This window comes from Rhinolophus ferrumequinum, chromosome 19 (assembly GCF_004115265.2).
Source record: "Rhinolophus ferrumequinum isolate MPI-CBG mRhiFer1 chromosome 19, mRhiFer1_v1.p, whole genome shotgun sequence".
NCBI lineage: Eukaryota > Metazoa > Chordata > Mammalia > Chiroptera > Rhinolophidae > Rhinolophus > Rhinolophus ferrumequinum.
In genome coordinates, this window is record NC_046302.1 from 17876639 (window position 1) to 17899660 (window position 23022).

Sequence of the window (23022 nt, forward strand, 5' to 3'; positions counted from 1 at the left end):
GGGACAGGTCGCGCCCCGGAGCCAGCCCCTCTCCGAGGGTGAGGAGGGCGGCTGGGGAAGGACGGCTCACTGCGGAGGGGCCATCCTTTTGGTCTAAATAGTCCGGAGAGAAACGATTTCGTTCAAGTTTAGCAACCCCCAAAAGAAGAGACAGGCGGAAGGGAAAAAAAAAGAAAAAAGAAAAGAAAGTGGGGTGTGGGGGGGTGTGGAGGAAGAAAGGAAAGGAAAGAAACCACGAAGAAAACGGAACAACTTCTAAGAGCCTGCCTGTCTACCTGCAGCACTATGAGGGCCTTCTACAGCTCTTGAGTTTCTCCCTAGTTTGAGGTGCATTCTTTCCTCCTTACCCCATATTCTCTGCACCTTCCTGGACTTGGTGGAGCGCTTAGACGAGGCTCAGAGCGCCGGGGCCGGGGGACCTTGGGGGGTGGCTTTGAAAATGTGCCGGTCTCCCGGGGTGTTGTCCCCAGGGCCAAAGTCGATGCGTTGGGAAAACTGAAAATTGGAAAAGTCATGCAACCTGGCTTTCTTTCTGTCTGAGTAAACTCTACGGGTTAAACAGTTTTGTTTTATTTTTAAGTTAACCGACCGGAAAATCATTTAATTACTCATTCCCTCTTTTGGTTGGAAAATCATTCTAAAAAAAACAAAAAAAAAAAACACAAAAAAACACCAACTTGTAACCCTGCAGAGGAGCAAACAATGGCCTTCGCTCCTCCCCTTCTTTGTTTTAGGCAATGTTAAAAAGAGATTGGGAATCTGGAGGACAAAATGTTGGGTTCCTTTTCGAGCCCTTAGAACTCTCATGTTGGGGACTTCCGTTAGTGTCTGTTTCACCGCTCACTTCTGTCCCAGCGGTGCCGGGGCCAGTGCACCCATCTCACAGCTGCTGTGGAGCTTCGGGAAAAGCAGGTCCCTAGGGGGTTAGCTAATGTCCAAGGAAATTCACACGGGCACCCCGGGCACCCCCCTCCCCGTACTTGCAAATATAAAGAAACACACAGCAGGAATTGGGGGGCGCGGCGGGCTATGTGTCCTTGGGTCTCAGGCTTGGGGGCCTTCACAGCCAAAGGATTTATTTGTTAACTCGTCTTTATAGAAATCATCTCACTGAGATTTGAATTTAAGAAAGGAAACTTTGCTTTTAAGAGCAAAGCTGAGAAACAGTTGGACTCAAAGGAAACCAAACATTTCCTTACAGAAATACCTACTTACAAAGGAGCTTCTGCAAAACTCAGTCTATTTAAAAATTTGTTTGGAACTCACGTAAAAACCAAAAGAAAGGCATTCGAAGCCCTGGTCGGAGTTAAGCGGACCGCGCGGACTCCCGGCTCTCTTCTGGTAGTCCCACTCGATCGAACTCGGGTTAAAATTTAAAGCTTTTGGATCCTGCTCCAGTCGCCAGTCTCCGTTCCAGAGTTTTTTACCTTCGCTCTTTCCGTAATGCTACTACATTGAAACTGGGAGCCGCCGCAGTGATTGGGGGAGGCAGAGAGGAATGTAATAAAAGTGACTAAATTGGATGAGAACGGTTTATGGACCTTCTCAGTAGCAATTTCAAATTCAGAAATGTTTAGCAGCAATTTACAACGAAGAATGGGGGAAAAAGAATTATTATCGCCAATTTCCTCGATTCCATGCCCTCCTCCCCCGCGCTGCCAAGGCCCTGTCCCCTACTCCCCCAGGACATACAGGTTCACAGCTCACAGTTAAACCGAGAGGAAGCATATACTTAGCGACGAAGTCTCACAATCTTTGGAAACCATATTTTACAACGCCCCTACCTACCCCAGTTCAACTCTGCTGAGTCTCCTCTCCCTTCCCCAGCTGGAAAAACATAAAAACAAACAAACAAAAACAGCCCAAACGCTTTCAGGGGAGACTGACCTTTAGAAAATCATTCACTTCGATTTACCTGGAAAAAAAAAAGTGTAAAAATCCATTCCCACAAAACAACTCCTGCCCTAGTTAAAATTCTGTCTCGCCAGCCTTCTGGGGTCACGTCTGTCGGAAGAAGTCCCCTTTGTGACAGAAAAGCAGCGAGACTTAATATCAGGGCTCCTGCCGCGGACGAACCTGCGGCCGCGCACTCGCTGATGACAGATCGGCTCTGATAACCCCGCGACGTTTATTTCCAGTCCCTGTGCCGGCTAAGGGCCGTATCAGTTTGTACACAGTTGTGATAACCATTTGGAGGGAGCGAAGAAGGGGTGTGTATGTGAGGGTGGAGGTGGGAAGGGTATTTCGCGCTAGGTCCAGGGAAGGTGACCCTCTCCCTCTTTCCAGCGACTTAATCTAAGACTTACCTGAAGTTCTCCAGAGAAAGCTCAGGGCAAACGGGACACCCAAACTCGGAGAGCATCAACGGGAGCGACTGGAATGGAAGCCCTTTTCCATCCTGCGCACCTCAGGGAATGACCTAGTACACCACTTACTAACGTAAGTACACCACGACCCCGAATTAAAAGTCCCAAAGGTTAGCAGAGAGTGTCGACGTGAACTTCCCTAAATTCCCCAGGAATTTAGTATATTTCTAAAAAGCAGGGCAGAGATAGGGAGCTGAGCACTCGAGTTCCTTCTTTTCCATGATAGAAGCCTCGACCCCGATGGCCACCACGACCTGAGCCCCAGGGTCTTGAGAAGAGGTCGGGGAAAGTTTAAGGTCGGTCACACAGAAATACAGAGCAAAAAAGCTTATTTAATGTGGAGGGAGGAACGGGATAGGCAGCCGAGCAAAGCATTTTTACCCCTTATTTTGGGGGTGCGTTGACCCGGGGCTGGCGCGTCCCACCCGCGGGGGTTGTGCACAGCCAACTCCTCCCGTGCCAACACCCCCCAGCACCACCCCCGTGAGTGCGTGTGTAAATTGGGGCGGAGGAAAGTGCTTCGTCGAAGGATGGGTGTGAGTCGCCTGCCAGGTCAGGCGTTCTGCCACCTCCGCCCCTCCCCCGGCGTCCCTGGGCTCGGCGTCCCCTGGATGCACTCGCCCCCATTCCCAGGACAGTGCTCGCAGCTCAGCTCACACTCGCAGGCTGCACAGCGCTCATTGTCTGCCCGGGCGGCGCGCTCCCCTCCCCCCGCCGCCCGCTGTCTCCTCCCCACCCTCTTTTTTCTCCTCCCCTCTCTCCCTCCTTCTCCTCCTCTTCCTCCTCCTCTTCACCTCCAGCGCCCAGCTGCTCGCAGAGCGCAGTTCCGACCCACAGCCTGGCACCCTTCGGCGAGCGCTGTTTGTTTAGGGCTCGGTGAGTCCAATCAGGAGCGCAGGCTGCAGTTTTCCGGCAGATCAGTAAGAGGCGCCTCCTCTCTCCTTTTTATTCCCCAGCAACGCTGCGCAGACCCCGGACTCGCGCTCGCCTGCCGGCACCCTCGGCCTCTCTCCGCGCTCAGGAACACCCTCCGCCGTGGCCGTTCTCCATGCGCAGTGCCCACCCGAGGTTCGGCTGCTTCCTCTCTTGCTCATGCTCCTCTCTCTCCTTCCCTCTACCCCCCACCCGTCGCGGGCTACTCGGCCGTGGCTCTCCGGCCCTCTGCGGGCCGCGGTGGGCTCCGAGGGTGTCTCCCTTCTCCACTCCCGGCAGGCTGTAGTGGCTTCCAAGTTGCCGGGACACCGCAGACCAACTTCTGGTGTCTTTTCCTCTCTCCGAAGCGCTTATCTGCGCGCAGCCTTATCTCCGAGTTATCTCGGCGCAAAGGGGCGGGAGCCGCAGTCAGGCGGGCAAAGAGACTTCTTTCTTGCTATCTAGCCCGGGTCTGTGTGTGAGCGTTCACTGTAGAATGGGAATCTCCGATGAGCCGAAGAGATTTGGAAAGGTAGCACCAAGAAGGCCTGCCTCATTGCATTTCACCTCCGTCCCCCACCCCCTCCGAGTCTCCCTGTCATTCTTTCTACTCTCTCCTTTGGGGTGGCTTTGGCGGCGGGGCGGTCTCACGTCCCCCCTCCTTTTTTCTGTACTCCGCTCCACCCTGCTACGTCCGATTCCGGAACGGTCTGGCCTTTACATGGCTAGGGATGACCGCGGGGTGGGTTGGGGTGGCCCAGCCGGCGTGAGTGCACTGCTAGCCGCGTCTGGGGTGTGAGGCGCGGCGGCGGGGACGCGAGTTGGGCGTGAGACTGGGCCCCGCGGGCACCCCGCACTGCCTGTGCCCGGAAGGTCCGAGACTGCTGTCCCAACCCCGGCGCCCCACCTTCCCCGGCCTGAGTTGCATTTTCCTCTGGGGCTTGCGTTCCGTCTTGTCAAAGCAGTCCGGGAAGCTCTGAAAGAGCCAGTGTGGGAGAACGTGGCGGTTTCGTTTTCGGAGACAGGTTGCCTTCTTAGCGCTAGCGATTTTCCCACAAGCAACTTTCACACTGAGGCATTCCGGGTGAGAGGAACCCTCAAGGAGGCGGGATAAGGTAGCGCCCACATTCAAAGCTACTTAAAAAGTTATTTTGGGTGTCATCGGCCTGAAGGGAGCCACTGTGGGGAGGAAGGAAAACCTCGGCCAGCCTCGCAGTCACCCTGGGATCTGGCGCGCGCGCGGATGAAGGATGCTGTGGAAGGGGTGGGCGGGGAGGGCGACGGGACCTGAGTTGTGCGGGTGAGGGAGGGCGGGTATCTTGGTCCTTGGAAGATCCAGTGGCGGCTGCGCAGGCTCCATGCCTCTCTCATTCCCCACCCCCCACACCCAGGGCAGAAACGGGATCTTGAGGAATTTCATTAGCTAGGAAAAGGGGTGGAAGTGAGATGCCGTACAGCTTGCCCTTTGGGTACCCCTTTTTATTTCTCCTCTCGTCCCTGTCTCCCTGCCTCAGGAGCTAGAAGTCAGCTTGCAGCGGCGCCGGACTGTGGATGGCCTTGACTGACGGCGGCTGGTGCCTGCCGAAGCGCTTCGGGGCCGCGGCTGCGGACGCCAGCGACTCCGGACCCTTTCCAGCGCGGGAACCCTCCACGCCGCCTTCCCCCATCTCTTCTTCCTCCTCCTGCTGCTCCCGGGGTGGGGAGCGCGGCCCAGGCAGCGCCGGCAACTGCAGAACGCCGCAGCTCGACACGGAGGCGGCGGCGGGAACCCCGGCCCGCTCGCTGCTGCTTAGTCCCTACGCCTCGCACCCCTTCGGGGCTCCCCACGGACCTTCGGCTCCCGGGGTCGCTGGCCCCGGGGGCGCCCTGTCGAGCTGGGAGGACCTACTGCTCTTCACTGACCTCGACCAGGCCGCGACCGCCAGCAAGCTGCTGTGGTCCAGCCGCGGCGCCAAGCTGAGTCCCTTCGCACCCGAGCAGCCTGAGGAGATGTACCAGACCCTCGCCGCCCTCTCCAGCCAGGGGCCGGCCGCTTACGACGGCGCGCCCGGCGGCTTCGTGCACTCGGCGGCCGCCGCGGCAGCGGCGGCGGCGGCGGCCAGCTCCCCAGTCTACGTGCCCACCACCCGCGTAGGTTCCATGCTACCCGGCCTGCCGTACCTGCAGGGGGCAGGTAGCGGGCCCGCCAATCACGCGGGCGGCGCGGGCGCGCACCCCGGCTGGCCCCAGGCCTCAGCCGACAGCCCCCCGTACGGCAGCGCAGGCAGTGCGGCGGGCGGCGGGGCCGCGGGGCCCGGGAACGCCGGCTCGGCCGCGGCGCACGTCTCGGCGCGCTTCTCCTACTCGTCCAGCCCGCCTATGGCCAACGGCGCGGCGCGGGACCCCGGGGGCTACGCGGCGGCTGGCGGCGGGGGCGCGGGTGGCGTGAGCAGCGGCGGCGGCGGCAGCTTGGCGGTCATGGGCGGCCGCGAGCACCAGTACAGCTCGCTGTCGGCCGCGCGGCCACTGAATGGAACGTACCACCACCATCACCACCACCATCCGAGCCCCTACTCGCCCTACGTGGGTGCACCGTTGACACCCGCCTGGCCCGCGGGACCCTTCGAGACCCCGGTGCTGCACAGCCTGCAGAGTCGCGCCGGAGCCCCTCTCCCAGTGCCGCGGGGCCCCAGCGCAGGTAAGGGTCTCGCCGCATCGTGAGGGTGGGGACCGGAGGCTGTGGGACGCTAGTGGCTGTGGAGCAGCTACTTGACTTGGGCCCTGTTTTCAAAGCTTTCCCCTCGGGGTGCCCAGAGGTCGGCCTGGCCCAGGCAATATTTGCCAGCCTCTGGCTGGGCGACCCAGAATCTGACAGCGTTGATGTGGTGGTTCTATTTTGCGAATTGTCTCAGTTCCTTTCCATGAAAGAGACTGAATGCGCATATATATCTCAGTGCCTAGAAGAAGTTCGAGGGCCTTGATGAATAGTGAATGGGGTGAACAATTGGAAAAAATGAGCCCGGGAGGGAACCAACAGGATCTGAGCCCCGTCGCAGACGCTAGTTTGCAGGAGTGGGAGAGTGAGACTCCATTTGAGGGGGTAAGCTTAGGAGTGTGTTGGGTACTTGATTCACTTTCCCCTCATATGCACATACAGTCTCGACCTATTCACCTCGCCAAAGGTGAGGAGTAGTGTGTTTTAAAAGGACTCCACAGTGGGAAAGGATCTAAGAACCTAGTTGGCATCCCCACCTCCCCTTCAGTGAGAGGGACACCTAGACTGGTCAGCTTTGTGACTATCCCGAGGGAAAGCTGGTGTGTGTGGGGGTGGCGGTGGGGGAGGTGTGCTTTGACTTCACATCAACTGGCAGGGTGTCTGGGGCTGATGTTGGGACTCAGGGATCCGGGAGCACATCTATTCTTCCTCTAGAGTTCAGCCCACCAAATTTTCAGTTTCCAATCCCACTCATACTTCCTTTTCAATGTCTGGGGGCAATTTGGGGTGAACTGGGAGAACATAATTGTCAAAATACCTGGAAACTCCCATATTTTGAAGTGTTTGGTTCTGTTTCAGCAGGGGAGGAGGGTGTGAACTGTGTTTTCTGGCCCGATGAAGACATTTTGGCTTCTTTCCTCAGCTGCAGCTTTCTGTGTCTTTCTTGATGCTTTCACAGGTCTCTCTATATGTTTAACCTGTTTGATAACCTGACAGACTCCTAAGACAAAGCTTTTTTTTTTTTTTGCTGTTGTTTGAGGGGAGCTGTGGGAGTCACAGTGGTGGCAATGACAAAGCAGGCGCATCAGCCTACACGATCCTACCAGGTGCTCTCACACTCCAAGTCTGGGCATTTCGTGGGAGCCCCAAGGCCTCTTTTTAGGGCCAAGTATTTTAGGGGCCCTAATTAGGTAGGATAAAGTGAGGCATTGCTAGCTTCTAAAGATATGCTGGAAAGTGTAGTGGCCTGAAAGTGAAGGATCTTATCTGAAAAGCACCCTCCCAGTAAGACTGGGAGGGGGCAGCAAGCTCTTCCTCCACCCTCTCTAAGATTTTGGTCTGAAAATTCGCTCTTCTTGCCCCTACAATGCTGTCTCTGGAGACCATCTTTAACCTCCTGTGTAGAGTGGGGGCGGGGGGCCCTGTAGAGGTCACTGTGAGTAGAGACTTGAGAGAGCAGACAGCATTGTCACTCTTCCTGTGGCATAAGGACCCACGTCTAGCTCCCTGAAGCAGAGAGACGAGGCGAGGAGGAATCTTCAAAGGATGGGAAGGGTGGTGATGGTTAGGGTGTGAGGCTTTTGCACTCTGAAAGGGTGTGTGAGTTGGGTAGGGGGCAGGCAGCTGCAGCTGGGGCAAGGTCCTCAAGTTCTGCCTGTTTGGTTGGTGACACAGCTTAGCATCATCTCCATCCTCCTTTCCCCTAGTCTTCCAGCATTTCACAGTCCTGAGAAAGAGAAGTAGTCCAAAAAACATAATTGGCATTTTTCGTTTGGTGTTTAAAGTAACTAGCTCTGTGGAAAATACTTTTAGAGGCAGTAGGGTGCAATTGTAGGCAAGTTATGTTTCTTTTCGTTTTAAACATAGGCTAACCTTTCATTAATTTTGTCACCTTTTGGATAAGACGCTGAAAAATTAGAAAAATCTTCTGTAGACCCAGAGTATGTGAAAAAGAAAAGCCAACCAAAAAAAACGGGAAGGGGTTTGGGAACACACCCAGGCTTTTTTTGCATAGTCTTTTAAGAAGGTGGGAAGCTACTGAGTGAGAATAAACTAATCTCGGGGTGGGGAGGGCAAATGACCCTCACTTTGCTTGTCCTCACAGGTGCTTTCATGCTAGAGAGACCTCGGTCCCCAACCCCTATTCAGCTTCTTAGCTATATTCTCTGCTTCTCCACTTTGAGTTTTTTAAACAAACCATTTTTGGAGGCACTCTTGAATCGATTTGGGCAAACAGCAGGGCTAAAACCTGAGTGCTGAGCTTTCTCAACCCGCCAGGTGTGGAGGCCTCTGAGAACCTGCTCCATACACCTCTCCCAGGTTCTTGTGAACGGTGTGTAGTGGAGATTCCTGGGGTGAGCTCAGGGTCCTCACAAGCCTTTCTAGTCCCTAGGCCCAGTGCCCTCCTAAGCTCTGGGACACTATGTTCCATTCTCTGGGTCCTGGGGAGGACATTCACTGGCTGAGTCCCTCTCCCCTGAGTCTCTCACTCCCCAGAGGCACACGAGGCAGCCATGTTAGGAGAGAGATGATGATTAGGGGGAAAGTGATGAGCTTCCAGCCCCTTCAGATTTTGTAATTTTTATTAAAAAATGTTTATCTTATTTTAACCAATGATAGAATTGTAGCTGCTGGGTAAGGGGTGGGGAGAGATAGGGAGAGAATGGGAGCTATAGATTTTATTAAGTAAACTTCATAAATTTTATTTCTCCAAAGTGGACTTTAAGTTTTGTCTTTGGGTTTTCAGATGACTAAAGAGATTTACCTGGAGCGTTCACACTATCTTCTCCTGGGAGTCTTTATTGTTTCCAGCCTGGGGGTAGGAGGCCTGGCGTAGGGCTGGGTTCTCCAGGGAATGTCCCACTCCTCTATAGAGAGAGGCTCTGATAGGTAACATTTTAAAGTCAACAACAAAGACAAATACCTTGTTTAACTTCAGTGTCCTTGAAGTCCTGAGCATTTTACTGATTACCGTAGTCAATAGTGGCTTTGAGGGTGGAGAAGAATAAATCTTTGTGATATGCTGTAAGTGGCAGTATCCCCATGACAACTTTGAACTCATTATGTAGGATGCTAATTTCTTTTAAACTTATTTCTTGAGAAAGGAGACTTTTGTAAAGGTAAATAATAGTAGTAATGGAATTAAAGAGTATTTATGCCAAAGACACATTTAAATATCTTTATGTCAAACAGTTAATGGTAGAAATAAGTGGTAAACTGCATGGGTATGAGAAAGAATAGAATGTCTTGATAGCATGCATAATCTTCTCTAACGTGTGATGTTTATTTACTTAAAAATTGATTCAGAAATGCTCTTTAAAGGAAGCCAAATTGGAACATTTCAACTTTCTGTAATATAAATAACCCTAAACAGAAGGAGATATTTATTTTAAGTCTATTTAAAAAGTAACTTAATTAATAAGTACCTATCCCATTTTAGGTAATATTCATTCATATTTAACTGATGGGGAAATAATAAATGTTACAGCCATTTACTCTTATTAACAGGTTTAGGTTAGTTGTGAACTCCAAAAACTAACCAAATAGCAAAATAGACACAGTTTAGAAAGATTGCATAAGTTGAAATTTTAGTGTAGGACAATAGGAAACAGTTTTATTTAGCACTGGGGCGGTCTTAGTAATTTTCTGAATCAATACAGTATCAACCGTTTGTAGAAATTTTGCAGATAGAAGCAACCTAATGAAAATCAGAATATTCTAGTCTCTGGTCCTTGTAGTATGAAAATAATACATTTGTCTCTGTACCTATTAATGTGAGTGCATTAGACACCTGAGCCATTTTTCTTTGATATAAATGCCCAAGAACAAACAGTATTTCTAATTTAATTCTGTCTAGTTTTTTATCGGGGAAAATGAAAGGTGGCAGATATAGTAAATACTTTTTCAAAGGAAAAAGAAAGATAGAAGAAATAAGGCAACCTCAGTGTGTCCTGGGATATTAGTGGGCTGGAGCGGGGGTCAGTGGTCAGCGTGAATATTGTAGAGCTTGCTCGGATGTGGCAAATGGCATACTGTAATTATGTTGGATTCAGTTTTGAAAAGCTTGGGAACAGCCAGAAAGAAGGGGTCAGGGGACCCAAAGCGACCTCTCCACAGCTCATCTCTCCACCCTGAGGTTCTTGGTGGTAAAAGGCAAATGATTCGGGTTAGGCTTTCAGAACTGGCTCCTATTTTCCTGGGTTTTTACTGGGCGCGCCTAGGGGTGCAGAGAATGGTCGGGATCGATAGGGACCAGCCAGCTTCCGGCTTGGCTGCCGAACAGAAAGACCCGAGGGGACGGGCGCGGGCGGGGAAGGTGGCAGTGTGTCGCCAGCACTGGGACTAGGGGGATTGGGGGTCTTCGGGGGAGCGTCCGGAGGGGCGGGCACGGTGTGGCCTCACCGGGCCTTTGGTCCCCGCTCTCACCGCAGACCTGCTGGAGGACCTGCCCCCCGAGAGTCGCGAATGCGTGAACTGCGGCTCCATCCAGACGCCGCTCTGGCGGCGGGACGGCACCGGCCACTACTTGTGCAACGCCTGCGGCCTCTACAGCAAGATGAACGGCCTCAGCCGGCCCCTCATCAAGCCACAGAAGCGCGTGGTAAGTGCGAGCGCCACTCTCCCCTGCAGCGACACCCCTGGGCGGCGCTGCTCCAGCGCCGCCCGGCCCAGCCCGCCCGACCCCGGAGCCCCCGCGGAGACAGGTGCGGCGCGGCCCGAGACCGCCTGGATCTGACCTGAGCTCAGGGACCAAGTTGTACCCTTCATTCCCCATTCGCTGGCGCCCGACTGAAGGTCTAGGGAACGAAAACAGCCTTTTCCCACACTTAAGACAGAGAATGAATGACATCCTTAAATGAGAGAGGTAGAAAAAAGAAAGGTGTAGGGTGCTACCATCTTTTTGAAGTACAAAAATCTGGATCTACATATCTCGATAGTTCTTGTAAATGCACGGAAATAATCCTGGAAGGAAACACAAGAAGTTAGTAATGATGGTTACCCCTGGGGAGAAAGACTGAGTCTACCGACCCAGGTCAGGTGAAGGAAGATTTTTTTGTTCATTATGTACTCTCTAGTCTGGTTTGGATTTTATTCTTGAAAAACCATGCTTGTTTATGATACACCCCCACTCCCTTACCCCACAGAACATGACAACAAACACACTCCTTTTATCCGCACCGCCCCGTTTGGGGTTCCTTTGATTCTGTCCCTTCTACCTCTGGGTCCCTTCTACCTTTTCTCCTTGGAGTGAGACAGGTTTTAGCCCCAAATTCCATCCATCTTTTGGATTGCCCTTGACTCTGGTGAAAATTTACTTACTCTAACCTTAGCTATTTTGAAATCTGGCTCTTCAGAGAGCTACATAGAACTTGAGAAAAAACGCAGTCTGTGTGTTCTTAAGTTGAGGATTTTCACCACTATGAACACATTTTACTATGTTTTAAAGTATGGAAATTTTGATTTTCTTTAGGGATTAATCTCTTATTGTCATTGTGGTGTGTGTGTGTGTGTGTGTGTGTGTGTGTGTGTGTGTGTGTGTGTTTAGGAGAGGGTATTTACTGCTGTAGTGATTAGGGAAAATAAATTAAAGCTTTCACAAGCCCCACTGTAAGACTAACATTTGTTTAGCCAAGCACTCCTACTCGAATACCTTTTAAAGTAAAATATTTTACAGTTAGATCCCAGACATCTTAAGTATCTAAGTAATTTATTTAATTGTTATACTCTAATTAGCAGTAACAAATGCTACACATGTTGTTTCTGTTAAATAGATTAGAGTGAAATTGCATCACAATGTAAGTCTGACACCTTAAGAAGAAGCAATTAGTTTTATGGTTGTTTTGTTTTTCATGCATTTAAAATAAAGTGGCCAAGGTTAATTTAATGACTGTATGTGCCTTAATCTTGTTACAACCTCCCACAACTTAAAATTTTCTTCAAAGACCATCCTTAACTTCAGTATCTGATTCCCTATGATTTTTATTTTTCTTACATGCATATTTAAAAAAAAAAAGAAAAAGTAGTGGCCAGAAAATATTCCAAGAAAATTCCTGTTCTCATATTAGCCAGTGTATTCACAATGAAACTGCTTATCATTGTTATTTATTTATTTGTAAAGGCACGTTGAACTGAGTACTAGCTGAGCTCGGAAAGGTAATGTTTTTCTATAGATTGAGGGAAAAACGGGTAGGACAGTAGCCATTTAGGTTCTAGTAACATTATAAATTTGATCTAGTAACATCCATATTTAGATGGTGTCATTTGTTTTGTGCCCTTACCAATAAACATTTAACTTACCAGAAAAACAATTTTTAACATCTCCAAATCAGTTAGTTTTCCTTCTGTGTGACAGGTGTCTTGGCAGTAACCAAGGTCAACCAATGTGCTTTGTAAATGGGTTATAAATGATACCAATTGCAGGGTGTGTTTATCAATTAGTTCTCCTTGTGGGCTTCTTATTTATGGTTTTGATGGATCTACCTTAGTTATCAGAAGTAGAATGTTGAACCCAAGTTTGTTTAGCCAGCAGTACAGAACCAATCACTGTGAATTTGAACTTGTAATACATTGCAAAATAAGAGATTTATGGTGTAACTTGAATTCCTTGTCAGTGATGAACGTAACTGAGATCACTTGTTACAAGGAACTTTTATAACCCATTCACCTTCATTTTACATGTTTATGAGGACTGGCTTCACTTATGATCTGCAGTTGACAGTCATAAAGTTCTTTGTTATAGTGGCAAAGTCTGATAACAGGTTTGCTTCACATTGGCTCCAAATTCCACTGGAAACTGTCATAAATGACCTGTTTATAAAATGAACCTTCCTGTCCCTAGTTTATTGATTTCACATTTATGAAGAGAAAAGAGTGCTCTCCTAGGAAATTTTCTTTTAACCCTAAAGAAAAAAAAAACAGAAAAATAAAGCCCTGATATATAAGGTTTTATGTTTTCATCATTTTAGCAAAGCAATTCCCCAAATAATTCTCCTGTCAGCCAAGCATATTCATTTTAACCAAAAGTCAAATTGATTTTTTCTTAGCACCAACTTCTTCAAATGTTTTAGTGCTAAGAGGCTTACCAGTGTCTCTGTTTTTATAAGTTGTCTGTAAAGAGTGATGCTAAAGTAATATAACAGGATGTAAACTGTAAATGCAAATTTAATCTTTTAAATTTGCCAGCAAAGGATTTGGCAATCTCTGTCCTTTAATCTCTGAATATTCAATACATGCTCAATTTTTTTTTGTGCGCTCTTTATAACTTTTTTTCTTAAATTAATCAGTGCAGCTCACTTCCCAAATTCTGTAATTTTCAACTTGCTTTGATTCGTGGATTTCCCCCACAGTCTTTTTACTGAAGTCATGGCACCGGTTTTTTTGAGTTGCCTATCTCGGTAATTCAAAAACAAATTTAGATTTTTTGCCACTTATACTGGGAACTTATACTGGGTTAAATTTTCATTCTTTATAATTCACACAATAATTTAGAGGAAATAATTTCCTTTTAATGATATTACGGGTATAGGGAACACGGAAATCAGAATGTCGGTGCTAGAGGGTTAACTTTTTGTGATAATACCATCTAACCCTTTGTGTGAACAAAAGTTAATTACTGTACTGGCAGAGTAAATAAAATATATTATTTTCATAGTATGTAAGACAATGCCAGCATTAAAACAGTGCCATAAAATTTGCTTATTCTTTGTAAAATGGAGAATACAAAGATTCAGGCAGTGTTTGATCATGATAATTATGGAATGTATTAAAAATATTTTTTGACAAAAATTCTGTACATTTTCCAAAATCAATTTCTATTACTATATATAGGCACTTTTAAAGTTTTTGGTTTATTCCTCTGCACATATCTGAGAAATAGACCTGATTAACACATTGGCAGACAGTTGCAATTGCATTTCATGACTCTTCTTTCTCAGACCTGACAACAGTGAGTGCACTTTTTGGCCAACATTGTGACTACATCCCGGTTATTCTATGAGTATAGTCTACACCAATACGCTGGATCACATTAGTCAGATGTTTGGGATGGAGCACACTATGTAAAACTCAAGTTTCTTGGTCCAGGAAGGTCAACCTAATTATATTTCAAATTTGTTTTCCTCAAGGGACCTTTTATTTATAATAACCAGGTCCATGTTTGTGGATGACAAAGACACTACATTGATGTGTGTAGCATATACATAAAAATCACTTCTAACTGTGCACTTACTTTCTTGTGCTGCTTTGTTGTAGCCTTCTTCCCGGCGGCTTGGATTGTCCTGTGCCAACTGCCACACCACAACCACCACTTTGTGGCGCAGAAACGCCGAGGGCGAGCCTGTGTGCAATGCGTGTGGACTCTACATGAAACTCCATGGGGTGCGCCACGTATTCTGCTCACATGTAGATGCGTTTCGTAGAGTTTGTATATAGTTTCAGTGAAGAAAAGAATCAGCAACGGAGAAGGGATGAAAGTGAAAAATCTGATTTTCTATATGCATGCTATTGAATCTAGGAAGATATTAATTATATTAAGCTATTATCTTACATACCAATAAGAAACAAAAAATGATGGCAATTAAAATGTCACACATGTTCATTGTAAGACATTCCAATTTTAGAAATATTAAAATATGGAAAATGTGTGTTTTAGAATTTAACATGATAGTAGATTTTTAAAAAAAAATCCTTTTTTTTAAAACTGCACAAAGAAAAAGCATGGAACCAACTAGAAATGCACAATAACTATTTTATATTTTAACTTAAAAAATTTCAATACAGATATATTTATACAAAGGAGTAATAATATATTTGATAGTTATAAATTATAGTTAGAAAGATTCTATACTTCATTTTAAGGATAGCACAAAATATAAACATGTCAGTCATAAAAAAGGAAAATAACTTTATATGTAGGAGGAAGAGACTATATGATCTCTTTGAAATAAAAATATGCATTCAATGATTTTGCACTGTAATTGCAGTTGTTAAAACAATAAATGTTAATTGAAGGAATCATTTCTCCCCAGTAAATCACAGGATTTTCTCTGAAGGTGGGGACCTCTGCCTTTGATGGGGAAAGTGTAGTCTTTGTGCAGTTGGAATCTATTGGGTATATATAAAAATTGGATTGAGATTTATGCCAAATTCTTTTAAATGAAGGCTTTCAGTACTGAAGTTGGGTGTTTAGTTGAAGTTTGCTTTTTCTTCAATATGTTTATTAAACGTATGGCCTATGTGAAATTTTTTTTAGGTGCCTCGACCACTTGCTATGAAAAAAGAGGGAATTCAAACCAGGAAACGAAAACCTAAGAATATAAATAAGTCAAAAGCTTGCTCTGGTAAATATAATAAAATGCTATTTGATTGTAAAGTATTTGCCAGCCTCAACAGTAGAGTGTATGTATATTTATGAGGTTAATTTTGACTGTTGCAGGTAATAGCAATAATTCCGTTCCTATGACTCCAACTTCCACTTCTTCTAACTCAGATGATTGCAGCAAAAATACTTCCCCTACAACACAACCGACAGCCTCAGGGGTAAGTGTTAAAATGGTATAGACTCTTTTTAAACTAGCTCTCTAGTATATTATCGCAAATTTTATCTTATCTGTTAGTACAATAATCTAAACCAACAGTTCAGTTTAGTTAGCTGATACCTAAGAATAGTTTTTAGAGGAAATTACATTTAAATGTCAACAAAATGACAAACTTAAGTACTTTACAAACCTCTTAATTAAGATCTATATCATGTTTTTATGGTTAAATTAACCCAAGTAAAAGCAAGAAGTTTTGGTTTGGAGTGCTTTAAATTGTTTTATTTCCAGGTTTTTATCTGAGTTGATATATATTTCTAATGTAGATCAGAAAAACTACCAGCTCAGTGGTTTCATATATCTCAGAGCCCATGACATTTAAATTGCTTTTGCTTATATCAAGTCCAACTTTTTTCTTTTTCCTTTCCCTCCCCTTTTTATTCCTTCCTCCCTCCCCTCCTTCCTTCCTTCCTTCCTTTTTAAAAATCGTCTACCCAAAGCACAGCTCATCATAATGTGTTATGTGCTACTGTTTTCACCGATCTTCCTTCACTTAACTGTCCTCTTGCTGGAAAGCCTTGCCTTCTTCAAATGCCCCTTAGTTACCGTGCCCAGGCTTCTTTCAGCCTGTGACAAAACTGAGCAATTTGGTTTGTGAGCGAGGGTCTTTGTGAAGATCACAGAATTAGTTTCCTTAGAGCTGTGATGGAAAATCCATTTTTCTCAAGTGAAGAGCATTTTCCCACCCTAGTGTTTCCCAAATTTATCTGGAATGCCCTTTTAAAAATGACTGGGTCTCACTAAGATCTTGGGTGGGGCCTGGGCGGCCAGACTTTATGGTAGGATTATGCTCAGAGTAGTTTAGGACGAAACACTAGCATAAAATCCCTTTTTACTTAGTAATTCTTTTCTACATTTAGTTTTGCCCTATTTGGGGTACTTTGAAATACTACAGATTCCTGGGCCCCACCCTGGATTTTCTGAGTCAGAGTCTCTGGGGGCGGGGCATGGAAATTTAAATTTTTTTAAACAAGCGCCCCAGGTGAAATTGAAACCGCTGCCCTCAAGGTGTCTTCCAGCCAGGGTTTGGGACCCACAGAGCTGGTTTCTTTTCATCGTATTTTTATTGTCTTAAACAAACAAATTAAACATTTAAAACAATTTTAAACGGTGCTTAAAATAGTATTTCTTTCCCTTTGTCCTCTACCCCAAATTCTTTTGGGTGTTTTCTTTAATGAAACAAGAAGTGTGATCAGAGAGAAAGGAAAAAAGCCTTTGTCATTTTTGTTTGTTGCAGACACACAGTTAAGGAATCTTCCTATCCTTTATAAAGGTGGACTCTGGTGTACAATGTTTTTATAGGAGGGTTAGATGTAATTTTAAGGATCGACAGTGGTAAATAGGAGAGTCCCTTGTGGGGAAATGAAAAGATCAAAATTATTTTAAAATAGTTTTGATTATGCACTAAGTCCTCAGAAGCAATTATGTAGGTAAATGAGGCAAGACAATGTTCTGGTTTTCCAAAGCCTTTAGGGAGCAGCCAGGTTTTTGGCCTCGGTGTCTGTCTTTTTTAGCTGAAATGAGGATTGCTGCCAGCTCCAAGTCACTTTTGTTGGTGATATAGTCCAACTTAAGCCTGGCAAAAGCCAAATTTGAATGATAAATGGCACAGAAATAGAGCTATTTGCCCAACAATGGTCTTTGGGGACTTGGAACCCTAATGGATGGAATCTATTTTGCTCTCGTGGTTTTTGTGATGTAAAATTTCAAAATTGGCTATTTGCAACTCCAATCAGTGGCCCTCCCAGGAGTGGAGCAGTGAAAAGGCAGTGACAGGTTTTGGCCCTGGCCTGTCTGGAAGACAGACCTCGGGAGTTGGGTCTGCTTTGGTGTTCCAGCATCTCCCACCTGGGACTCAGCACACCAGAGGTGACTTGCGGGCCACTCCATACCCTTTGGAGGAACGCGCACTTCCCCACCAGAGGCCAGGAGGCAAAGCAGCAGGATTTTAGAGATTGGGGGAATCTGAGAACAGTTCCACACAGGTCTTTTGTTGCAAGCTGCCATCGCTCCTGTAGCCTGGGCAGCCCCCACAATGGGGCTGTGTGAGCTGCCGGCAGCCTCAGCAGTGCTTCTCCACAGCTTTCCCAGGGGTAGGAGGGGTTTGGGGGGGGTTGGTGACGTGTGGGGTGGATTGCCCGCCCTCTGCCCCTCTCCCCAGGGACCCATTCCTCCTGGGTCCACAGGCACTGGTCCGGCACCTGGGTTTCGGGGCTTTCTCCAGATGGTGAGCTCATCCCGATGTCTCCATCAGCCCCTTCCTACCTGAGGTGTCTATTGTGGGGAACTAGGCCTGCTTGGCAGAAGCCAATCTACTGGCTGCCTTTGGAAACCGTCCCCCTCCAAGAATAATTGTAGACTCCAGTGGTTTCCCCAGGTCACTACCAAGGAGTGCCCGTGTGTGAGTTTGGGTCTCTGCACTTTTCAGAGCCTTCTTTGGGTGGACTAGGTCTTTGCAAGTGGCCAGCATGGCCGCTGAGGAGCTGTGAAGAGCATGCTGGAGGAGTTATCTGTGAGCAGCTGGCAGAAGCATTTGTGAGAGGTGACTATGTTGAATAAGATGTGTCATTTTGCCATTTTGATCATGGTTTATGATGTTGGAGGGCAGTTGGTATTGGGACCAACTGTTTCAATGATTTTGTGAAGTGCTATATGTAGGTGAGGAAAATGTTCTATCCACATAGCAAGGTTGTGTCTAGTACATAGTACCCTGCACCTCCGGGGGCTCAGCATTGAAGCCTCTTACGACGATGGGTCCATCCCACTGATCTCCGGTGCCAGCTGTGGTGGAAATTAGGGGTAGCCTAGCTTACTTGGGATAACCGAGCTATAAAACAAAGGGCAATCTTAGGCGCACTCCCAGTCAAAGACAGGAACGGGGGGCCACAATCATTCTCCTATTTGGAGATTAAGTGGCAGCGTAACTGCTTCACCTTGTGAATTATAGCAAGGAAGTTGCCGAAGTATTATCAAACTTGCTGTTTTAATGCCCTCCTCTTGTCCCCAAGAAATCAGTTCTAGATCACCGGTAGGCATTCCCAGCAGGCTTCTTTTCAGTCCTGATGTTCCTACCCTGCCCTGCGTGCGGGCATGTTCAGGAGGTGGCACCAGGTCCCCAGTGTGGCTGGTTCCTGAGCTAACCTGGCAGGAGCTGAGTATTCTGGAGGGAGACTCTCCTAGTGCTGTGTGTGTGTGTGTGTGTGTGTGTGTGTGTGTGTGTGTGTGTGGTGGGGGGGTGGCTCCAGAGCTCCTTCCCCCGCAGGATGAAGGTGTGGGCAGGATTCCTATCACACAGCAACGGGCATTCTTCCAGGACAAGTGTCCAAGTGCCACGAAAATCATTTCTGCACCGCTCTGAGGTCTCATTTCTTTAACTTTTTTTGCATGTCTTAGCTTGCTACATCACGTTTTAACTAAACCTCTGCCTGGGAAAAAAGGAGCCATTCCTTTTGATGGACATCAGGTCGCTGACCCAGCTATCTTATGACTCAGTTTCTCTTTTTTATAGCTGTGCATGTGTTGTGTGTATATGTTGGACGTAGAGAGAAGGCAGTTTGTTTCCTGTGTAAGATCAGGAAGACCCATTGCCATATAGCCCAGGATTAAAATAGCTCATGTCTCGTTCCTTTGGAATTCTTTGTTAAGAAATGTGTTAAACTTAATTTTTGAGAGACAGTTGATTATTTTTTTGTGACTTTTTAAAGATAAATTTCCCCAAAATAGTCTTCCATTCTGTCTAAAATTTTCTTGTACATGTATATTTACTGAAAAATGTTTATTTAGTTGACTTAAATACACATCAAATTTTCTTTGGCATTTATATTATCTGTGGAGTGTAGGAATATTTAAGTCTTTCATTGAATTCCATTTATTGACTGAGTTATGTCTTATAAGGTTTTTTTTGTTGTAGTTATTGTTAGTTAGGAGGTAGACATAGTAACATGTTCTATTTCAGTGATTCCTAAGTAAGATTTAATAGTCTATAAATATTCCTATTCTTCCTGTGACTTGTAACTAAACATTTGTAAAACTGGAGGATAGTTTGTGTGTGTGTGTTATGTGTGTGTATAATATGTATATATATAATATGTGTACGTATAACATATCATATTTATAAACTTGATAGTTCAATCCCAAAGTTTTATTAAATAAAAGGTATTTTTTAATTTCCTTTGAAACAGGAAAGATTAATTTGGGGACAAAGTAAACAGTGAGACTTAATGTCTGAGAATAAATCTCTGAACATATTTTGCCTGCCTAAAAATAGTTCTGTAAATAATCATTAAAAAATTAAAATCTACTTAAGTTTGTATTAAAACTGCAAATATAATGTTGAAGTCATCATTAAACACATAATGTTGAAATAAATGGAGATGAACTATGTATGACTAGCCCTTGCTTTACGTTGTTGTTCCATTTAAAGAAGCATTGTGCTATGGGAGGCTCTGTTTACAATTGAGTAAACCAAGGTCCCTGGCCTCAAATTGTTCATAAGGTGATGGGGGCAGGTATAGACAGAACTTATTGCTGGTTAGATTTGGAAATGCTTTAGATGAGTGACAAAGTACAGTAGGAGGTGAGAGGAGGGAATGATAGATTCTGACTGCAGAGCTGGAAATGGCTTCATAGAGTAGAGAAAGTTTGACTTACGTGGGTAGGATTTTCGCAGGGGAAACAATGGGATAGAGGTCTCTAGGAGGAAGAGGAGCATGATATCTGTGGCACTTCAGACACATAGATTTTGGAGTTCAGTAAGTATGACTGGAGTGCAGGGTGTAAGAAGCCAAAGGCAGGAGGTGAGGCTGGTAAAATAGGCGGAAGGTAGAACTTTGAAACAATTTTAAGTTAATACCAAGTCGGCCTTAAGTAAGGCCCAAACAACATTCATTGCTAAATGATGGACTTTCTCTATCCCTCACTAAAGTGACAAATGTGTTTCTGTCTCTATGCTAGAGTCCAACAATTAAAACATTCTTAGCTGGGAGTATTTTGATAATTGATATAAACAAATGCTAGCATGCTCCTACTTGTGCATTTTATAAGCAGGGTTCCTCCTCACAATTAGTAAAAAAAAAAAAATCTTTCCTTGGAGTTGGTGACACACACTGACCTTATGGCTTATAATTAGTTTCTCAGTCACCAGGGCTGCTCAGGGAAAGAAGGTTTGGGGTGGCTGCCTGGTGACTCTTCCAAATGGAAACATTAGACGTGGTATGTTAATGATAGGAAAAAAGTTTCCTCACCTTTGTGGGTCCTTGTTGGTGACAAACTTCCACAAAAAGAGGCAGACATCTTTAGACGGAGAGAAGGACCTCACCTCAGGTTCCTCACTGACTGGTTCTGTACTTTTGGGTGGACCTTATCCACTCTGTGGTCACTTACTATTCAAATAGGTATCTTCATTCCTGTCTCATTCTTCTGGGATGCTATGCTCCGAGCTAGACCTGTTTTCTTATTGTAGTCACCCCTTGAGAATAACATTGTTCACTGATCTTGTCAGAAGATGTACTTCTGAGCTGCATGGTGCTAAATCTTGTGCTAGAAGTGCTTCGAAAGAGTTAATGCCCATCCTTAAGTGCTTGTAGCCGACAGGCGGTGATTTAGGGACTGACAGTTGTTAGGGTATCTGGATGTCTTTATAAGGTCTTCTGAAGGAAGGTTAGGTAATTTGCAGTTAATATTTAATATTCTTTTTATAGATTTTATTTTATGTATTAATATTTGCATCCTATTGTGAAAATGGGAAAACACCACTTTAGTCATGTAGCTTACTTCTTTATTAGCAAATTGATACTCCAATGTCCTTTTCTCCAAGTAATTGAAGCACTTTGAATTTACTGTGGCATTATGGTTGGCCACAAAATAATAGTTTCTATTTATTACTAACTATTCCTATATTAGTTAAATAGCTAAAAGGTACATCCATAAAGGACTTTTATATACAGTAGAGTTGCTTTCACTTAGAGGAACGTGATTATGAAGAAAGGATATAATTCAAGAGGCTGCTGAAATAGGGACAAAAAGTTACTGCTGAGCTCCTAACTTGACTATTCCACAAGAGCCTTTAGAGTACTTGAAAGCCAGACATTAGTGGATTAGTCTTGCATTTTATCATCGTCCTCTTGCTTTTGAATTTCCTCCCTTTCTCATAAGATAATGGACATAAGAAGGCAGGGAACTAGCTTCTGTCAATACCTTATACGTGCCAGGTGTTTTAATGTACATTTTCTCTTTTATTCCTAATTATTACTCTACTAAGAAGATGTTTTTATTACCATTTTTGATTTGGGGGAGCTCAGAAGGTAAGTAACAGGCCCAAGGTTACGTATCAAATTAAGAGGCAGGGCTTGGACGTGGACTTAGGTCTGGCAGATGCAGCGTCATCACTAGGGCATGCCAGATTAACGTGTGATGGTCTCCGTGATGTTGAGGTCTGTACAGAGAAGGTATAACATTCTCTTAATGAAATGTGACTAATTGTGATTAGTAATTTTCAGCATTAAATATTGTCCCATTGAAACAGGTGGGAAAATAGCACCAGAGAAGTGATTTGCTTGTGACCCAAATATGTAAGGCACATTGTATGCATTGTCTTGTTAATATTATACTTATTAATAAAATGTATTATAGTACTAAGACTATGTTAGTTGGGTAATAGGAAAAAAAATGGGTAGTAAAATTTACTGTTGTTGTACCTAATGTAATTATTAAACGTTTCTCTTAAAATATTAAATATAAGATTGCAGTCCTAGAATACTTCTAATGGTATAATTTAAGTACATACAGTGAGTATTAAGTTAGTTGGAAGTTTTCAGAATGTTCAAATTGACTTCAATTGATTTTTATAAAAGCATTGAAAAAAACAGTTTTTAATAGGCAACTGTCCATTTTTCCCCAGAGCTTATAGTCCAAAATACTCTTTTTCTAAATGAATAAAAAGAGTTAAAAAGTCATTAATCTCCCACAAGTGTCTGAGAGTTGCGGTTACGTCTTATTATTGCCTCATTTATAAACCAGGGCCTGGAGTGACTCCATAAGGTCACAAAACAAGCCAGTGTTGAAGCCGGGACTGGAACCGACGTCTCCTGCCTCCCAGTCCAGGACGTTACCACTCCCAGGAGTTGACCAATCATCATTGTTATTAATATCCTACTTGCCACTTGCTACAAGCCATGAACATAAATATTTTGCTGGCATTTTATCTTCACGTTCCCTATGTGCCAGGCTCCCTTTCTTTCTTCTTTCACAGCCCCTTCTAATAACTCACGTTCCTCTCTGACCACATTGGCCTTCACTGTGAAAGTCACACGTCACCCTGGCAGGGAATGTTGAAGCATGTGGAGTTTGCATACTTTCCTTTTGATCTCAAGGCCTTTTTTAGACTTTTTTTTTCGTGTGTGTGTGTGTGTGTGTGCACGTGCACGCGCACGTGTGTATGTGTCATGGGAAGGGTAGT

General features: G+C 45.4%; 1 protein-coding gene across 2 annotated transcripts in view; it reads left to right on the forward strand.

The window, feature by feature from the left end:
• Positions 1–3322: 3322 nt before the first annotated feature.
• Positions 3323–23022, forward strand: part of GATA6 (GATA binding protein 6) — a 29757-nt gene continuing 10057 nt past the window's right edge. The window contains exons 1-6 of one of the 2 annotated variants that reach the window (XM_033087573.1): positions 3323–3434; positions 4793–5955; positions 10404–10573; positions 14224–14349; positions 15224–15311; positions 15407–15510. In XM_033087573.1, coding sequence (XP_032943464.1) covers positions 4830–5955; positions 10404–10573; positions 14224–14349; positions 15224–15311; positions 15407–15510 — 1614 coding nt within the window. In that variant the 5' untranslated portion in view covers positions 3323–3434; positions 4793–4829. Of the gene's footprint in view, positions 3435–3728; positions 3811–4792; positions 5956–10403; positions 10574–14223; positions 14350–15223; positions 15312–15406; positions 15511–23022 lie in introns of those variants that run through there. The other variant, XM_033087574.1, reaches the window with a different exon arrangement.